This window comes from Peromyscus californicus, unplaced genomic scaffold (assembly GCF_007827085.1).
Source record: "Peromyscus californicus insignis strain IS unplaced genomic scaffold, ASM782708v3 Scaffold_11__1_contigs__length_118956290, whole genome shotgun sequence".
NCBI classification, from domain to species: domain Eukaryota; kingdom Metazoa; phylum Chordata; class Mammalia; order Rodentia; family Cricetidae; genus Peromyscus; species Peromyscus californicus.
Window position 1 is genome coordinate 71,144,868 of NW_026294402.1, and position 20,677 is coordinate 71,165,544.

The following is a 20,677-nucleotide window of genomic DNA, read 5'->3' on the forward strand; positions in this document are numbered from 1 at the left end:
AAACAGTTTCCCTCTTTTCTCTGCAGACAAACATAATAATCATTCTAGAGCTCGTTCCTAGTTTGTAAAATCAGAAAACTTAACAACAACCAAAAAATTATTAGAAACCTCACCCAAGAGCAGCGACCTCTTTGTTTGCACCCCAGGAGAAGGGAGGGGTCTCCCAGCCTTGCAGTCTGGGCGGAGGGGAGGTGACAGCCTTTCTGGAGGGTTGCCCGTGACCAGACTCACCCAGGACGTTCCCGATGAGAGCCACAACGAACACGATGATGTACCCTGCGATCAGGACCCACTCATATTCTTTGGGGTGTAGGTATTCCCTCCACAGGTACCGCAGGAATTCCTCGTCGTCATAGTCCGTGGGGTTTAAAAACGGCTCTTGAGTTTCATTCAGCTCCGAAGCAGATGACCAGTTGCGACGAGAGAGGGAATCCTCCAATTTAGTGCTGGACATCACGGACTGGTCCTGTTGGCCTCAGTGCTGCAAGCTTGTCTCTGCCTGCCCCATGAGCACCGGGGATCCGCGGTGGGAAAGGCTGCGCCGCCGCGACTAGGGGCTCCGGAGCCGGGAATGACGTGAAAAGTTCCTGAGCCAATGCCTCCGGAGTCCTGCGCCCGGCAACTTCGGCGGCCGCTTCAGTGTCTTTGCAGGGGATTTGCACCAGGAGAAGCTGCTGAGGAGCTAGGGAAAGGGAAGGGGGAGGCTGCAGCAATGACTGGGAGCAGAGATTTACCTTGACCTCAGCTCCAGCTCAGTCACTCTTCATTCCAGCAGTGAGTCCTCAGCCCACAGCCTCCTCCAGGGCTGAGGGGCAGACAGATGAAGCTGAAGAAGAAAAAAAGGGGAAGGGGTAAAGACAATTACCTTAACTTGTTTCTTTGTGGATCAAATGTCCTTTTTCAATCACTTTCCTCCTGTTTTACATGCAATTTTTATGATATACACTGGCATGCATAAGCCTGTGGACATGGCTGGAAGGTCAACACATGGTTAACACAGGATCCATTGCTTAACTTGTCTTTATAATGCAAATGTACAAGTAATCATGAGCCACTCTAGTCTCAAACAGGCCCATGCAAAAGTCATTTCATCCAAATATTTTAATATTTAATACAGCATCGCAGTGTTTATCATGTGCCAAGTTGGCAGTGGCTGAACTGCTAAGGCATTGCCTGCTACTCCTTATCAAAAATGAGGAGAGGATCATTTTTAATTGAAGGTTGTATTTAATAGGGATTTGCACTTTCAAGGGCAAGTGTAACAAAAACACAGCAGAACCTCCTATTACTCTGCTAAATGGACATAGTATTAAACTGACTCCTAATGACTTATTATAGTAATAGATTAAGGCATCTCTCAGCCCTCATCAGAGATGCTTCTGTTTGCAGTGAATGATGATTAACGCAGAGATCCAGAACTGGCCAAGGTGCAGAGAATAAGAGACTGCAAAATGTTTAGCCCTAAAAGGAATACATTAGACCACAACCACTCCTCTCACAGCTCAGGGATCAGTTGGGGAAGAGGAGCCTGAAAGAGCGTGAGTGTCAGAAGCAATAGATGACTGCAAGGAATCAATGTCTTCTGGACACAGCTGGGCAGCTGCACATGAGAACTCACAGTGGATGTGACAACATGCACAGGACCTGTGCGAGTCTAAGCCAGAATAAATCCCAGCATGGAGAGGAGAGGTGCACAGGAAGTACCTATCCCGGCTGAAGATCTATTGGCAGTTGTTAGTTGCTGGGAGAGTCAGTTTTTTCTAAGAGTGTATCATCTGGTAAGTCTCCCATCCTTAGTGAAAGACCCTGTATCCAAAAATATCTGGGTTCAAATTCGTCTTGATGGGTTAAAAAAAATAAAAACACAAAGTTGGGAATGTAGGGAAGGCAGGGTAGATCTTAGACAAGTTGGGAGAGGGAAGTAAATAGGATGGATATAAGAACAAAACTCTCAAAGAACTAATTAAATGATGTTGTATTCATGTATAAATTTAATTTTGTTAGAGTTTTAAGGAGATCATTTAAATGCTAATGTTATCATCCAAAGAATCATTCATTCCTCTGGAACTGCTGGCACCCGTGAAAGTGGGGAGCAGACCTTCCATAGGCTTCATTCAAATCACCTAATACAAATCTGGTACCTGTTGATGGCTGGTGTCTTCCTATGACTTATTAATATTCATCTTCCTTTCCTACGCTATTCATTTCAACTGTGAAGGCTTGCTGCACCTTTGATTAGATTTACACTTGTTAGTGTCTGCAGATTCCTTGCTATTGGTGATCTATAAACATGGGCTCCATCTGCTACTTCTGAGTCACTGTCATTAGCTGTCATTGCATGGCATTTAACCTGTCTATACTTTATCTTCATTTAAAAGTCTTCTACAGTGATTAATCATGTCTGTGTGTTACCATTGTCAGTGGGGGAGAAACGAGAACTTCTTCAAGACTTTATTCCAATGTGTGCCTTAGGTTGTAGCAAGCCTAGATTTATCTCCAGTCAACGAACATTCCATTTCTTCTTCTCCGTGCTTTATCAGATACTTTCGTTAAAGTCTGTGGTACTCTGATGCCATAAAAATTCCACTGAAACTTCCCAGTTATAATGTGATTTCAATTTCTCTAAGCACAAGAAAGATGATAAATATCTCAATCCTTCCTACTGTTACCGACTGGACCTCTTCTTTATGCCTGCTAACATCTTTTACAATTTTCTCAGGTTATCACTCACTTTGAAATCTTTCTACTGTGCATGAGGTATTGCTGTCAACCCAGTAGCAGGGTAAAATATTATTTCTGATTCTAAAGTTGCCACATTAAATCCTCTAAATTAATTATTTTCAAAACAATGTCTTATATTTGTCACAAGTCTGAATTTGTTTTTTAAATAATATTTTAAAATGTATTATTTCATTGTTTTGGGTCTAAAACCAAGTATAAATTATATGATTTCTCAGCACAAATATTATTTGCTGTCCATATAAATTTCTGCATTAATACTTTCCATAAAAATGAAATGTACCTTATAATATTCTGAATAATTTCTAGCAGATATCTTTGTCCCTCCTAGTAACCTGAATGTATTAAAAATTAGTGAGGGTGAGGAAAATAGGCCACAAACCAGATTTTTTTTTTATTATTTCCTAGTGGTTTTACTTAGCTTGCTCAGCAACTTCAGAATATGTTTTCTGTCCCATCTGCTGTTTTCTTATTTCTAGTATGAAATCATATTGCTGTCTTTTTTTTCTAGGCCTACCATAACTTTCTGGATCCATTTCAGTAGATGTTTCTGAGTATTTACTCTGTTTCCAATAATTTGCCTAGAAACAAAGGCCACAAATATGAGTAAGATCACCCTCAATGACCAGTCAGTTAACTGGGTGATACATGTTTAGGTTTTCAAATCCCTGAGTTGCTGAGGTAGAAAGAAGCATACAATGCTGTGAGGTCACGAAGGAATACCTTAGTCAGCAAACAGAAACCCAGAGTGGATGATTTTGTCACCAGAGGGAGACCTTTAAGCAGAAGAAATTGGAAAACCAGAAGCAAAAAGGTGAAATGAAGCAAGGTTGGCTTTGGAACCACCACTGGTAAGAGTGTAGCGATTACCTTGGAAAGACAGAAATGGGGGACGGAGGGTCAGCAAAGCGCTGCTGTAGGAAAAGAGGCTAATACAGGGCTGCGGGAACTGACTGGAGTTGGGTAATGCTTGAAAGTATGAGTATGAATATAGAATTCTACTATGAGATAATAAGATGACTTCTGAGTTTAACTGTACATTAAGACCACTTTTTAAGACACCTAGTGATTACATATACATTAAGTACAGTGTGGTATTTCAGTATGGTATTGCAGGATATGTATTAAGTACAAGTGAAATGACCAACTCTGGGTAATTAGCATATTCATCACCTAAAAGCCGCCATTTCTTCATGATAAGTACATTCAAAACCAATTCTTTTAGCTACTATGAAGTAAACAATATATTGTTTTTAGGGATGGTCACATTTTTAGGTATTCCTCCTCACCAGCTGTAATTTTGTACATGCTAGCCAACCTCTCCCCCCTCTTTCCTACCCCTCCCCATTCCAGTCTTTGGAAATCACTGTTTTATTTCTTGCTTCTATGAATGAGATTTTGACAACAGGAACAGAGAACCATCCCATGTTTGACTCCTTGGTACTTATCACTGCCTGCCTCCCTTCTCTGTCGGAATGAGACCGAATGCCCTCGGTAATGACTTCACTGAGAGTGAGTATACCCGAAATGAGTGCTGACATCTCTCTACCACGGTCACACATTTTCTTACAACACACTCATGAACTAAATCCTCCCAAGAAGTTTGGAGTTACAGAGGTTCTAGAAGTCTGTAGAAATGGAGATGAGTACTCTTGATGAAGTGTTACTTTGGGATTCTACTGCAAATGGAAAACTTCAGATAAGGGAAGATTCAGCCATGAATATAGTAAAGGCCACTTGCCACCATTTACTGTGAAACATGTGTCCTCTCTACCTGTATCTTTCTATTCTCTGCTATTGCCCTTTTTGAAAATTAATCTATTTTGGCTAGTCGTATATATTCAAATACATATCTATTCAAACTCTTATACTTCTATTACCCAACTCCAGTCAGTCCCCACAGCCACAGCTGCAACCTCTGTTCCAGTAGCAGAAGTATAATGTATGTATTCACATGCTCACCATCTTCCCCACACAGATTCCCCCTTTCATCAAGTTCCTATATAAATTTCATGTCTTTCTGTACTATTTTTACTGTTGCACTTTAGTTTAACTGGGGCCATTTACATGAGTAAGAACATGTAGCTATCCCATGAAGCATGAGGCACTCATCAGTGGCTGTGTCACAAATGACAATGACTTCTCTCCCAGTAGCACTCAGTTCCCATTAGCTCCCCTGGACGCAGTGGGGCCCCACAAGACAGCATCTCCTAGTTTTCCTTCCTATTACCTAGCTCTTACATTCTTTTCAGCCCCTCTCCTACCATGTTTCCTGAGTCTTGGAGGGGGTATATGGGTGTTCCATCTATGGCTGAACACTCAACACTCACATGCTCTCCACATTTTGACTATGAGTCTCTATATTAATTGAGTTAATTGCAAATAGAAGCCTCTTTGAAGACTGTACAGTCTATGGTTATTAATTTGAATACTGTGGAGACAGCTTGACAGCATGTCTGTTTAGGAAAACAAAAGTAGTAGATTTACTCATAGTTCCTATGGCCTCCCCAGCCATGAGCCTTTGACCAGGTTCACAGCATTAGGTATTAACTTACTCTTATGGGTGGGCCTCAGAATAACTAGAAATTAGTTGGTTATTCCCTTAACATTCTTGACACTATTGCACAAGTAGTACCTCTGTCCTGACAAGTTAGTATTACAGGTTTCAAGGTCCAGAACTGGGAAAGACTTCTGACTTTTCTTCCACAGATGGCTGCATAGCAACTTGAGGCGTTATGAAGGCCATACTGCTTAAAGGCATACTGAATTTTGCAACCAAGGTGTCTCACACTCTTTGATTGTGTCTTATCTCAAAAAGGTTCTGTGTTCCTTTTTGCCTTTTGTTCTGCACTATTGAATGCTTTTGCATCATGACTCCTTCATAGAATTGACTGTTGTGAGATCTTTGTATACTATGTGAAATATATTGCTGTGATTGGTAAATTAAAAAGCTGAATGGCCAATAGCTAGGCAGGATTTCGGAGGAGAGAAAGGAAGAGGAAGAGGAATCTAGGCACACAGGAAGAAGCCAAGAGACACAGAAAGGAAACAGGAGGTGGAAGATGAAAGAAAGATAACACAATGTGATAGAATGTAGATAAATATAAGTGGGTTAATTTAAGTTATAAGAGCTAGATAGGGACAAGCCTAAGCTAAAGACCAAACTTTCATAATTAATAGAAGGCTCCCCATTGTTTTATGTGAGCTGGTGGCCCAAAGAAAAATCCAAGCACATATGGAACCCAGCATGAGGCTCAAATATCTAAACATAGGACCTAAGAAAGCTAAGAAAAGTTCTTGACAAGGAGCCAGATGTGACTTCCTCATCCTGCAGTCTCTTAGGCAGGTTAGTGTTCAGAGGCATACAGAGATGCAGCTACCAGCTGCTTCCTGTGGGCTGGAGCCAGCTGCCAGCACCACATGTTAAGCTGAGCCACACAGTAGCTGACAGGGCAGTTTAAGATTTGTGTCATGTGGTCAGAGAACACTGCAGGTGCTTAGTAAAGCCAGGTCCAGACATAGAAAACCTCTAAATAAGCACAGTATGCTTTAAAATGTGCTTAGATGCTAAAGAAAGAAAAGAAAACGGGTACTGGCAGTCATAAAAATAGTTTAAAAATAATAAAGTGTAAAATAATATAAAAAGAATAAGCCACATAAAGATGGGAAATATGCAGGTGTCTGGATACTGTATGGTGCTTTGTTGACTTTGAATTTTTAAATGTAAATGCACAAAAAACAATAACTACTGAGTCTCAGCCACTGCCTTCAGGCTTGAGAATATAGCTGTGCCCTGTATGACAATTTAGAGTTTTTGCATAGACAGACAAAAAAGGCTAAAGATACACAATAGGACAGATTCAGGCAAAAAGGTCCTTAAATGTGTTACAGTATGTTTAAAAAATATATGTGGGGTTGGGAGAGAAAAAAGAAAATATGTAGAGAAAGTCCTTAAAAAAGAAATAGAGTAATAAAGAAAATATAATAAGCCACATAAAGATGGAAAATAAACAGAGAGTCTGGATACTGTATGTTATTATGTTGACTTTAAATTTTTTGACAGTTAATGAACAAATGATAACTTCTGAGAGACATTTGATTATAAAAGCTGTAGGATTAAACCAACCTATATATTTATAAAATGTCTTGACTTCAAAATTTAAGTCAAAGGATATATATGTTGCTTTGGAAAAGAGGTTCTGCTTTTGTTTCCACAGGATATGAGAGGCTCTGGATTCATTCTGGGTTAAGGAAAATCAGGTTTGATTGAGGAAGAACCCCTGAAATCCTAACTACAGACATGGGAAAATAGACCTAAAGTAACTACAAGACACATAAGATATATTTTACCTGCTCAGACACAAAACAAAAAAATTAGTCTTTGACTGGCTTATGTATAATGCACAGTTTATATCTGTATTAATACAGAGATGTATGTTACCTTTAAATGTTTATATATTTTTAGAGCAAGGGGACCAAACACCAATAAAAATGATGGCCCAGATGATCCAAGAACCAAAACAGCTTTAAGGCCTTTGACGAAGATGATCCAGCCTCACAAAATACTACAGTCAAGACTTAACAATTATGCTAAATTTTCTCAGGGTCCTCAAAAGATTAACAGCATCCCCAATCAACAGGAAATAGCCTAGAGAACTACACCCACTTTCCCAAAAATATATTATGGATGCATGTCTTTGTTTAGAGGGTTGGTTATAAATTGTTAATGGTCATAGTCAATCTCTTTCTATAGAAGAAAAGGGGATATGATAAAGAAATGATGCATAAAGGGTAGGTTATTATGATGAAAAAGAAAGGGTAGATTATTGAGTCTACTTTAATCTAAAAACAACTGCTAATTTCAAAATATTTTATTTTGGTATGGATTTTAGTCTATTTATACAAATTTAAAGTCAATTTTGTTATATTGTATGTATATTTCTACTCTTGTTTAAGGTATTATGTTTATGCAGCTCATTTAAAAATGTAATGTAAAATTAAAAGGCAGATTAATAGTTGGGTCATCTATAATAGTCAAACTTATAGCCATATTAGTTAGGGTTTCTAGGTATCCAAAGATATATTTCAATTAGATAGGCAATCTTCAAACACTTAAGAGACCTACAGAATATGCCCTTGAAAATGATCTAAGAACTTAGACTTTTCTCAGCAGTGAAAAGTTGAGTTCCAGTGATCTTGACAGCTGAGCCATTTCTCCAGACCTTTAGAATTTCTACATAAAATAGGGAGTTCAAGCTGAGGAGATGACCCCATGGGCAAAGGGTTTGCTGTGGAAAGCTAAAAGGATGACATGTAATAGTAAGTCATGAGGACTCTGTCGTCAACAATATTTATCATGTCTGCAGGCATGCACCAATTACTTCAAAGAGGATGACAGGCATCGAAGAAACTCCTTATGGAGTTTGCTTTCAATGTGGCAAAGCTAGCCACTTGGGCAAGAAACTGTTCTTGCCCGGACTGCTTGACAGTACGTTACATAAACTGGACATGCAAGACCCATAGGAAAGTGACTGCTGAACTTCACCAACACAAGGCAGGATGGTCCATCAGGGTTTCTGCTTCACAGAAGAAACTACTGGACATTCTGCAGAACACAGAGGAAAGTGACTGATGAACTTTGCCAATACAAGGCAGGATAGTCCTTCAAATTTCCTGCTTCACTGAAAAGTCTGCCAGATACTCTAGACCTGTAGGCTGAAGATGGATGCCCCCAAATTACAGAAGAACTTTGGGTGACTGTCTAGCAAGCCAGATGTCTCTGTCATTTCTAGAGTTTTGGAAGTTGCTTGCAATGCACTTTCTATTTACTCAGGTAATATATCCTTCTGGGGTCTTTGATGGAGTTGAAGATTAGTTAGTTCTAATTTTCCTTAGTTATGGTAAAAGGTAAATTAGACATGAAACTTCAGACTCACAAAGATAGGATAGATGATAGAGTATTTTCTTTAATTTTGCCAAATACAAATAGACTAAATATTTTCTCTATAATTCTTACTTGATAACTGTTCTTATGTATATAATTTCACTGTGTTAAGGTTAATACATTCCTTTTTAATTAGGCAAAGATGAGGAAATGCTGTGGACTATGCTCATTGTTAATAATAAAGCTGATTGGCTGATAGCTGGGCAGGAAGAGATCGAGCACGAGAGTCAGACTAGGAGAATTCTGAGAAGAGGAAGGGTGGAGTTGGGGCAGACACCAGCCAGCCACTGTGGAATCAAGACATATAGAAAATGAGGTAACAAGGCACGAACCATGTGGCAAAGCATAGATAAGAAATATGGGTTAATTTAAATGTAAGAGCTAACTAGTAATAAGCCTGAGCCATTGGTGACATTTATACTTAATATAAGCCTCTGAGTGATTATTTGGAATAGTTGCAGGAAGGAGCAGAACAGAGAAAAACCTCTGCTTACAACTCAGAGACACTGGATTATGGAAACTGCTAAATTAAACCAACCTATGTATTTTAAGAATGTCTTGACTTCAAAATGGAAGTCAGAAAATATGTTGCTTTGGGGAAGACATTATGGTTCTTTTCAAAATTAATAAAGATCAGATTTGATCGAGGGAGACTGCCTGAAAATCTTGACTAGAGACATTAAGAAAGAAACCAAGAAAGACTACAAGACAGGTGATGTATATGCTGATCCCTCTGTATGGAAACAGCTCTGAGATTGAATAAGACATGATAAATATTGTTGACGACAGAGTCCTCATGACTTATTATTACATGTCATCCTTTTAGCTTTCCACAGCAAACCCTTTGCCCATGGGGTCATCTCCTCAGCTTGAACTCCCTATTTTATGCAGAAATTCTAAAGGTCTGGAGAAATGGCTCAGCTGTCAAGATCACTGGCACTCTTCCAGAGGACCTGGGTTTGACTCTCAGCACTGACATAGTGGCTCATAACCATTTTCATCACAGAGGATCAGCTCTAGATTCCAGGGCCACTAGGCATACAGTTAGTGTGCATACTTACACACAGATAAGACAACCAGTAATTAATTAACTAATTAAATTTTAAAAAGATTTAGCAACACTATGTATAACTGAGGTGATATCATACCATTTTACATATCAGGACATTCATTGTAAGATGGTTTGACTGTCTTCATATTTTTTTTTCTTAAAATTTACATTAGATGTTTATCTGTTTATTTTTGTGCAAAGTAGCAAATGCAAGACATTGAGTATGTGTGGAGGTCAGAGTATAACCAGCGATCTAACTCAGGTCACCAGAGTTGGCAGCAAGAACTTTTACCAGCTGGATCATCTTACCAGCTATACATTCTTTTTTTTTTTCTTTTTTCTTTTGGTGTTTTTCTAGACAGGGTTTCTCTATGTAGTTTTGGTGCCTATCCTGGATCTCGCTTTGTAGACCAGGCTGGCCTCAAACTCACACAGATCTGCCTGGCTCTGCCTCCCGAGTGCGCCACCACCACCTGGTTCCAGCTATACATTCTTATCCCTGTGTTTTCTGACTTAGATTATGGCTATTGTGGAAGGCATGAGATTCATTGTTCTTTTTACTTACATTTCTCTTGTGATTAAACATACTATACTAAACAACTTTTCCTTGGCTACTTGGCTATTTGTTCATCAAATTGGTGAACTCAAATTTCAAATTACATTCCTGTTTTTTTTAAGTAGATTATTTGCCTTCTGTTTCCATGCTATAGACATTTAAAATATAGTCTAGGCAATATACTCTCCTTATCAAATATATAATTTTCAAGTATTTGCCCCGATGTATAATCGTCCCTGTGAACTCTTTATACTATTACTTGATGTGTAATTAACCCATTTTTAAAAAAAGATATGTTTACTTTCTGTGTCATTTTTATTTTAGAATCATTGCCTAATATATGATCATGAATAATTACAGATGTATCCTTCTAAAAGTTTTATAGTTTTAGCTCTTTGTATATTTGATCTATTTGGGGTTCATTTTTGTATATGGTGAGGGGGAGGATCAAAATTCACCCATTTACATATCGAGTTATTTCAGTAACATTTTATCAAAAGACTTTGCTTATCCCACTTTTAAGAATGTGGGCATCCCAGGTTAAAAATCAATTAGCCATAGATATATGGGTTAATTTCTGTCATCTCCATTCTATTCAACATTTACCTTTATGTCAACTATTGCAACCTTTAAAGTACTGTGTTTTTGTCACATATTTTTATGATTGGGAAGTGTGAGTCTGTCACCTTTGATTTCTTTATAAGGTTGTTTTAGCTACTAATAAAATTCCATGTGGAATATATACTCTACTAATCCATGTCAAACAGAAAAAGTATTTGGAACTTTGATAAGGCATTTGTTGATTAATTTCCAAAATATTGCCATCATAAGTCTTCCTATCTATGAACGTGGGATCTTTCAATTTATTTAGGACTTTCAGTTTACTATCTTCTAAAATATTTTATATTATTCACATTGAAACCCATTTTCAATTGAATTTAGTTCTATAATTTTTATTTTTTCAAATGCTATTGGAATAGGAATTTTCTTATTTTTATTTTCCTGTTGTTCCTTGCTAATGCACAGAAATATAAGTGTGTTCTTGTATTGCTCTTATGTCCTACATTGTTATAGGACTCACTAATTATAATATCTATATGTATGATTATGGCTCTGTGTTTGTGTGTGTGTGTGATTATAGCATCTGCCAGTGGTAATTTTACTTCTTCCCTTCTAAAACCTAGATGTATACATTTTTTTCTTTTCATACCTAATGACTAGAACAGTCTGTGCAATGTTACTAGTAAGTCATGAAATTCCCTTTCTAGTCCTAATCTTATTGGAGGCCATTTTCCATCTTCTACAGCACAATGTGATGTGTTGTTTTGCTGAGGTTGTTTTGGCCAGGTCCTTTGTCAATATGTAGCTTCTTCCTATGGTGTTTTTGATGAATTGTTTTGGTTGTTACTGTTGCTTAATCATGGAAAGGTATTTGCTTTGTCAGACTGTTTCATGTCCATTGAGATGATTGTGTGTTCTTTACTTGTTTTTTTTTTTACTATGGCTTGTTACTTGGGTTCATTTTATGAGTTTAAGCAGTATTACTTTACTGAGATGAATCCCATTGCTTCATGTCATAGACTCCTTTTAATATCCCTGCTGGATTCAATTTGTTGATAATTTCTGAAGATTTTGTATATGCCTTCATAAGAGATTCTATTCAGTCATTCTCTGGCCATATGTTTAACTGGCTTTGGAAGCAGCAGAGCACTGGCCTCATGGAATGGTTTTGTGATTTTTATTTCAATTTTACTTTTCACTGGGTGTTTGAATATAGAACAGTCAATTGATAATTTAGAAATTTTGATTGTTCATTTCTGGGTTAATCACTCCATATGGCTGTAAACTTTAAATCACAATAATCATGTAATATTATGGGGAATATTAGCATAAGAAGAATAACAAACAGCAGTTTGGGAAAGAGCTGTACATTAACTGGGATTATTATAATTAATTGGTTTTATTCATTGTCACAGCATCTTTGAAATCATTCACAACCTTCCCAGTTGTCCTACAAGAATCCATTGTTAGTAATAATAAATATGATAAAAGATTTATATTTTCAAGAATATGTATAAAAGAAGAATACACAAAATAAGGACCAAGATCTAGATATGTATTAGCTTATTTTTATCTTTATAACACTATAATCAAAGTTGTTTATTTCCATAATTTTCAAGAGAGTATAATAACTTAAATTTGGATAAGTGATGCAAGGTCATACAGCTAAAAAGTTACAAATAACAGTTCACCCTATGACATAGTATTAAATAACAGAAATGAATCGGTTTTCGCTCATATCATATGTTCACAGACTATTAAAAAATAAGAATCATTTCTCAAATACCCAATTGGTTAAAATTAAAATAAGAATAAATAAATCTATCTTCTTCTAATACCATAAAATTAACTTTTCTGCTGTTTTAAACATTAACTCCCTTAAGCACCTTTTATTTACTGCTTAAATGAACTGTCACTGGCGAGACGCTTAATGAAAATACCTGACCACCACCCCCTCACACCTCAACAGTGAATAGCACTTAGGCCTTGGCAATCCAGACAAGTATTTTATGAAATAAAACACCATACACTTACATAAAACATTGAACATTGATACTGAATATTTTTCCTGAAAGACAAAAACCAAATCCATTGTCTGAAGTTTTATTAATAAGGATGTGAATTGGAATAAATCTAAATATCCTTGGCTATTTTCTGTGCTAACACAAAATACTATTTAAATACAAGTTCAACTCTTGTAAACAACCAAAATTCATTATTTGGTTTTAGTGCTTGGTACTGAATGCAAAAAAGGGGGACTATGTCTTAAAATGCAATGAACACAATGTCAGAAAAATAAAATGAAAAGAAACTCATTATAAATTGGTAATTAAGCCTAGATTCATTTTATTGGTTTAAACCTATTGTGTGGATTGCTTTTTTCCATTTCTGTTAAAAAAATCATTAGTATTTTGACAGGAATTATGTATCTGTAACTCATATCAGGTTCTGTAAATTGTTTGAAGTAGTATGAACATGCTAACAGTATTAATTTCTTCAGGTGTGTCTTTCATTTCTGTCATTGGTGTTTTACAGTTTTCACTGTATAAATCTTTCATTTCCTAGATGTATCTTTTTATCTTATGTCATTACAAATGGAATTTTCCTAATTTCAGTTTCTAATAGTTTTATAATTATCACATCAAAATGCAATAGATTCTTGTACATTGGTTTTTGTATGCTGCAACTTTACTGAATATACTACTTGATTCTAAGTTATTATTTTTATTTTGCTTAATCATGGAAATGTATAGGGATCTGTCTCTGCATTATTCATTACACACTTCAAAACAGAGCTTCTCTGACAGGGGCCAAGAGAAGCATTAGTCTATAGCCATAATCATAAACAGTTAGAAGACAGGTTGATATCATGACAACTTAGCAAAAGAAAGTTCCCCTCTCAGGGTCCATGACCTCATAGCTATGAGCCTTTGATCCAGTTTACATACCAGATGTGTGTCACCTCCTGTAATGTAGACTCAAATACAATCACAAAACAAATGGTTTTCCCCTTAACTGGCCCTTATTTTTAGTCTTTGACAATATGTTCTCAAAATTAATGAATTTAAATGTTAGTGAAATACAGCATCAAAATAACGCTAACTTACCAAATTCTCTAAACAATTTTCAACCACAAGTTCTGAAAGCCAGGTTCATTTACTGAGGTGGTATACAACATTTCTTGAAAATAGTATACTAAATTTCACAAAGATACGACTAGATATAAATAGGAAACAAGGATAGACAAACCTCCTTCCAAAGTATATTTAAATTTATTCTAAAACTGCTCATAGAATTGGTGTTCATACTAGAACATCCTTAAATGACATAAATGCTGCTTGACATACATCATTTCAAAGCGCCACATTAAAAGGTTCACGTTTAAATTTTAATTCCTTGTTCATCATTAGAGAATCCGTTTGGCCTTGGTAAGATATTCTGTCTTATCCTTAGTTGGTCCTTCTTGGTCAATCAAAAGAAGAGAACAGAAAGTACAGTTGATATTAATTGTAATGAAAATTTGTCCACCTCACTTCTTACCCATAGTTCTGAGCAACTGCAGTTGTTAGTCAGATGTTGAAATTGCATTGTCACAGCTGCACGATGTCAGAGCAGATTCCTGCTGTGCATTATTCAAGCCTATTGAGTGTCCACACTGGTCCAAACATTAAATGCACTGAAGATGCCTTTTGAAACACAGTGATGATTATGAGCACTCCTTCAATTGCATAATTTTTCCCCCAGGAATAAAAAATGTTGAGGTAATAGAACAGAACAGAATTCGAAAAAATTGCAGACATAAGAAGTGATGGGGAATAACCAATTTAATAATCAATTGAACTGGTCTCTGTGGCATGGGATCTTCCTCTTTGAAGTTTTCTGGTTATAATTGCACTAGGGTAATCAACCAGATGAGTGATAACCTTGCTCCAAGGTTGTAAGCATCACCGTAAATGTTTTGAACCAAAGATGTTAACTTTTTTGGCCTCATGACAAGATATAGATTCAAGGTAAAGCTAAAATCGGGGCAAAAAAAGAATATATCTACCAGAAATAGCCATTTTGCTTTCTTAGCATTTAATTTCTCTATAAAATTGAATTGAAATGAAGTTCGCATTCCCTAGCTGTGGTTCTTAATGTCTGGTAGTTGGTACAGTTGTTGAAGCATTTAATTACATGCGATGGACTCTATCCCCTGCTAAAATGTTCATAAAATATGTGTCACACTGTGTGATATCTATCCATACACTTTCAAGTTCAAAATTTCAACCTAGTCAGGCACAGGATTTGAAGCATCTCAGAGAGACAGGGTTTTCCTATAAGGAGAACTCAGAAAAAAAGGAAGAAAATGTCACCACAAATTGCACTGGAACTGGAGTTTGGCTTTCCATTCTGTGCCCGAGGTGGGCTTTCTCATCATCCGTCTCAATGGCTGTCCTAGTCACCGGCCTCTGCAAACTGTCATAAGCAAGTTTGTAGTAAGCACCTACAGGACAAGAGGAGAGGAGAGGTTTGGAGGTCACTTCCTGACAGCCAGTGAATTTAAAGCAAAGAGTACCCACCCTATGATTTCCAGTCAGCAATTGATATTCCAGAGTCCAGGTAAGTGCTTCTGAAGAGAGATGCTGTAGAGATGACAAGTATCATTATGCTCTTCATCATCTTTAGTGGTACCTTTCCTTTCATAGTTTCAACACTGAGCTATCTTCTGACTCAACAAAATGTATGGCTTATGGTTTTTCTCAGTCAGAATTTACTTTAAGAAGATTGTTGTATTCCGCCCCCCCACCAAGTTGAATGAATATATACTCTCATTTAGATACACACATTCTCCTATACAGATATATATTTCTGTAGACATATGTGTGGAGATAGATACAGTGATAGAGCAGAAGGCTGAATGATAAGCAGAATACTTCTTGAATATTTTTGTATTTTAAATTAATTTTGTCCTATGCCATTGTTGTGTTGCTGGAAATTGAATCCAGGTGACTCTCATGCTAGGTAAGCTTTTGATCACTGAGCTGCATACTCTGCCCATTTTGCAATATTTTAATAAATATTTTATTAATTATTTTAGAATTTTATATAATATATTTTCATCATATTCACCCTAAATCCTCCCCTTAACTCTTCCCAGAGCCCTTATTATCCCCCACTTAACCTTCCAATTTTGTGTTATCTATTTTTTAACTTAATAACCCATCAACTCCAATTTGTTCTGTCAATATATTGTGGGGCAATCTGCTGGTATGTGGTCTACCCACCAGGAGCCACACCATGAAAAAAACTGACTCTGCCTTTCTCAGAAGATATCAGCTATTCATTGCTGTGGATATCGCTCTGTGTAAATGAGACACTGATTGGCCAGTAGCCAGGCAGGAAGTATAGGCAGGACTAGCAGAGAGGAGAGAGGAAAAGGAGAGGAAGGCAGAGGAAGGAGACACCAGCTGTCCTTCAGGGAACATCATGTACAGGCAACAGGTAAGGCCACGGAACACATGGCAACATATAGATTAACAGAAATGGACTTAGTATAAGATCTGTTTGGGAGGCATCCAGGCAGTGGGACCGGGTCCTGTGCTCATTGCATGAGTTGGCTGTTTGAAACCTGGGGCCTATGCAGGATTGCTTGGCTCGGCCTGGGAGGAGGGGACTGGACCTACCTGGACTGAGTCTACCAGGTTGATCTCAGTCTGTGGGGAAGGCTTTGCCCTGGAGGAGATAGGAATGGGGGGGGGGGGGGCTGGGGGGAAGGTGAGGGGGACGGGAGGGGGGAGAACAAGGGAATCCGTGGCTGATATGTAGAACTGAATTGTACTGCAAAATAAAAAAAAAAGTTAAAAAAAAGAGTAAGAGCTAGAGAATGGTAGACCTAAGCTAATGGCCGAGCAGTTTAAGTAATATAAGCATCTGAGTGATTATTTTATACGTGGGTTGTGGGACTTCGGGGGCTTGGTGCGACCTGGAGAGAAGCTCTCCAGCTACAATTCATAGCTCCTCAGATGGGGGCACCCATGAGCCCCCTTCTCCATGCTAGAATGGTGACTGGTTTAGTTTTATACAGAGCATATGTGAGTGACCACAGCTGCTGGGTGAGCGTATGAATGCAGGGGTCCTGCCATGTTATGAAGATACTACTTGGCTCTAGTCCTCCCCAACTTCGGGCTCTTGTCATCTTTCTTCTTCCTCTTCTGCAATGGCCCTGAGCCCTGAGAAGAGGTGATTTAGATGTCCCTTCTGTGACTGAGTACTCCAGCCACTTACTCTTTATATTTTGACCAGGTCTGAATCCCTGTGTTAACCACCACCTATGACACAGGATACTTCTCTGATGAGGTCTAAGAGCTACACTAACCTACCTACCACTGAAATCAGTTACATAATGTTGGAGGATTTTGCTATTTTAATTAATTACATTAAATTACAATTAATTAATAATCAATACAATTATTGCAAACTTTCAGCGTTGGAATCATACATTCCTTGTTTCCATTTTTTTTTTAAAAAGAGGAATGATTTCCAAAAAAGATTTCTACCTTACCTTCTCAGACAGACTCCAATGTCCATTGAAACTTCAATGGTGATTTCAGTAAAATAGCTTCACCAGAGCTAAGCTGCTTATCCCCAGAACAGAGTACTGCACATGACCATGCATTACTATCTTCAAGTACCAAATTTGAAGAGATGCTCTATCAGGAGAAGGAGGCATCAAGTTCATTGGTCAGAGCATCAAAATGGATCATTGAAAGACTTTAGTAAAATATTATTTTAAGGTGTGTTACTTTTGTTTATGATACATTTGTTTAACTCTATGAAGCTGTGTTACTATGCCTATATAAAACACCTGATGGACAAATGAAAAACTGGCCAATAACAAGACAGGAAAAGGATAGGCGGGATGGACAGACAAGGGATATAAATTAAAAAAAAATCTGGGAAGAGAGATCTAAAATCTAAGAGCCAGAAAAGGAGAAAGACATCAGTTCTGTTACCCAGCTAAACTGCAAGCCACGGAGTAAGAATAAGACTTACAGAATAAACGAACGGGAAAAGCCCAGAGGCAAAAGGTAGATGGCATAATTTAAGTTAAGAAAAGCTGGCTAAAAACAAGCCAAAATAAAACTGGGCACTTATAATTTGGGAGCTGGGTGACAGGCTCCCCAAAAGAACAAAACCCCACAACAACAAAAGACAGCCTAATTGGCTGATCCACACCTACACTAGTATCAGTTTGGCCTCTTACTAATTGTGTCAACTCCCTGAAGCAAACACACATTGGTGTGAGAGTTTCAAAATAACAATACCTATTTTATAAGTTGGTATGAGTCGTTGTGAGTTACCAGGGAAGCACTTAAGATCTTCTGACCCATGATGATAAATACATCAGATAGTATATATATATATATATATATATATATATATATATATATATATATATATATATATGTGTGTGTGTGTGTGTGTGTGTGTGTGTGTGTGTGTGTGTGTGTGTGTATGTGCATATGTAAAGTTATGATATTCTTTCTAAATCATGTTGATATAGAGTCTTTCTTTACACCAGCTGAAAAGGAATCATTGTATGATGCCATTTATTTTAATCAAGTATGTACATTATTTATGAAAAATAATTAATTTATTGTAGATGGATTTCTAAATGGTCTTATTAAATAAAAAACACAGAGCCAGATAAGGGGGTGAAAACCCTATTTCTGATCAGGGAAAATAGGGAAAGCCACAGCTAACCTTACCTCACCAACTCTGCAGCTTCCAAATTTGAGATACTTCCTGTCTACCCACGCCTATATGCCTTGCTGTTCTGTCATCTGATTTGTTCTCTCTGTTCAGTTACATCACTTCCTCTTCCTACACAGCTCTGTCACTTCCTGTCTGTCTGTTCACACCTCCAGACTTCATGGTTAACTAGTGTTAGAATTTAAGGCGTGTGCCACCACACCTGGCTCTGTTTCCAGTGTGGCCTTGAACTCAAAGAGATCCAAAGAGATTCCTGCCTGCCAAGTGATAGGATTAAAGGTGTGTGCTACCATTGCCTGACTTCTTTGTTTACTTATAATGGCTGTTCCTATTCCTCTGATCTCCAAGCAAGCTTTATTTATTAAAGCACAAATAAAATATCACCACATTTTCCCTTTTATGTCTAATAAAATATTAAAAAGTCATAACTAATATAAGAAAAACTATATACAATAAGTACAATAACTATATACAATATATAAAAGCAATAAACACACCAACAATGTCTAGTCCATTTGCATTTGACAAATTCAGAGAAAATATTCCATTATCTATCCTATATCTTGTATTACCAACAGAAAACTATCTTATAATGTCTTTCAAACTTGACACACTTAACACCTCTTAGTGAGTTTCTTTTCTGAATTTCTTAACAAGGAAAACTGTAACTATAACTATTTAATCTTCAACTCCCTCAGACACCTGAGAAGGAAATAATATTACCTAGTAAAACAGGAAGCGCAAACAAGCGACTTCCAAAAAACATGAGTTATGACAGAAACAGCCAGCTTCCTGTATAGTCACCCGAGGTTTCTCTGCAACGTTGGGGCATCATCTTTGGCCTATAGGCTTAGTGTATCTGACCAACTCATTTATGAAGCAGGATGTATGCAAGGCCTACAGCTTGACCTCACATTTGGTGCAAGTATTCCATGTAACAGATACACTTGAATTCTGCCAGTGTTGTGTCTTGATTCAGGATTTTAAATTCTGGAAATTGCTGGTGTTTTTGGAATTCAGCTTCCCATTCTTCTCGGCTTGTGGGTAGCTTCATCTCCTTTATTAAATGCCAGTCTAATATTAAGAGGCCAGACTCTGTCAGCCTAGTTACTCCTCCAAGTATAACTGTTCCAGCTACTGTTCCACTGCACACCAGGAACCGTTGGCCCACTGCCTGTTCAGCTGCCTTTTGAAGGAAGGAGCACTGTACCTTTCCTGGATTGCAAAGCCACTTCAGCGATGGTGTCATATTGTCCTGGCCTCAGAGGATGCCTGTTGCCAAAGCTGCAACCACATTTGTCTTGGCAGGAATCAGCAGTCCCCCCAACTTGTGTGTGTGTGTGTGTGTGTGTATGTGTGTGTGTGTGTGTGTGTTCTGCTTATCCATTTTAGACAGCATACTGTCAGCAATAACTGCTCGGCCATTAGCTCAGGCTCATTACTGACTAGTTCTTGCACTTAAATTAACCCATAATTCTTAGCTATGTCTAGCCATGTGGTTTGGTATCTTTTCTCAGTTCTGCCTTGTCATCTTGCTTCCTCTGTGTCTGGCTGGTGACTCCTGACTCAGCCTTCCTCTTCCCAGAATTCTCCTTGTCTGCTTATCCTGCTTACACTTCCTACCTGGCTACTGGCCAATCAGCATTTTATTTATTAACCAATCAGGGCAACATACATTCACAGCACACAGAACGATATCCCATAGCAACTTATACTTTATATTTTATGAAAATATTAATACACAGATAAACTCTAAGTATAATAATAAACAATTATTTTATTCATATACTTAGAATCAAAACAATAAAGTATTTAAGAGCTTTGAGAAAGTAACTATATAATCACTTTAAATATTCTCTATGTTATTGTTCCTCAAGTTATCTGTGCATTTGAAAATCTGCCTAATTTTCAAATCCCCAAACCAAGGGAAATTCCCAACCCAATTAACTCTGAGAAAACATCAGTAGTTTGTAAAGATCCCTTGGTTATTCCAGAGCACAGCAGAACTTGAGCCTCTGCCATAAACCCTCCTTACCTCATATGTGGTACATGCCCCCAAAGCATTGGAGCC

The 20,677-nt window shown here is 37.6% G+C and overlaps 1 protein-coding gene across 2 annotated transcripts in view; it reads right to left on the bottom strand.

Moving 5' to 3' along the window:
* Hcrtr2 (hypocretin receptor 2) overlaps positions 1-1,822 on the bottom strand; it is a 102,116-nt gene extending 100,294 nt beyond the window's left edge. Inside the window, exon 1 of one of the 2 annotated variants that reach the window (XM_052714786.1) lies at positions 232-1,822. In XM_052714786.1, the coding sequence (XP_052570746.1) occupies positions 232-454 (223 nt within the window). In that variant the 5' untranslated portion in view covers positions 455-1,822. The other variant, XM_052714795.1, reaches the window with a different exon arrangement.
* Between the last annotated feature and the right edge of the window lie 18,855 nt (positions 1,823-20,677).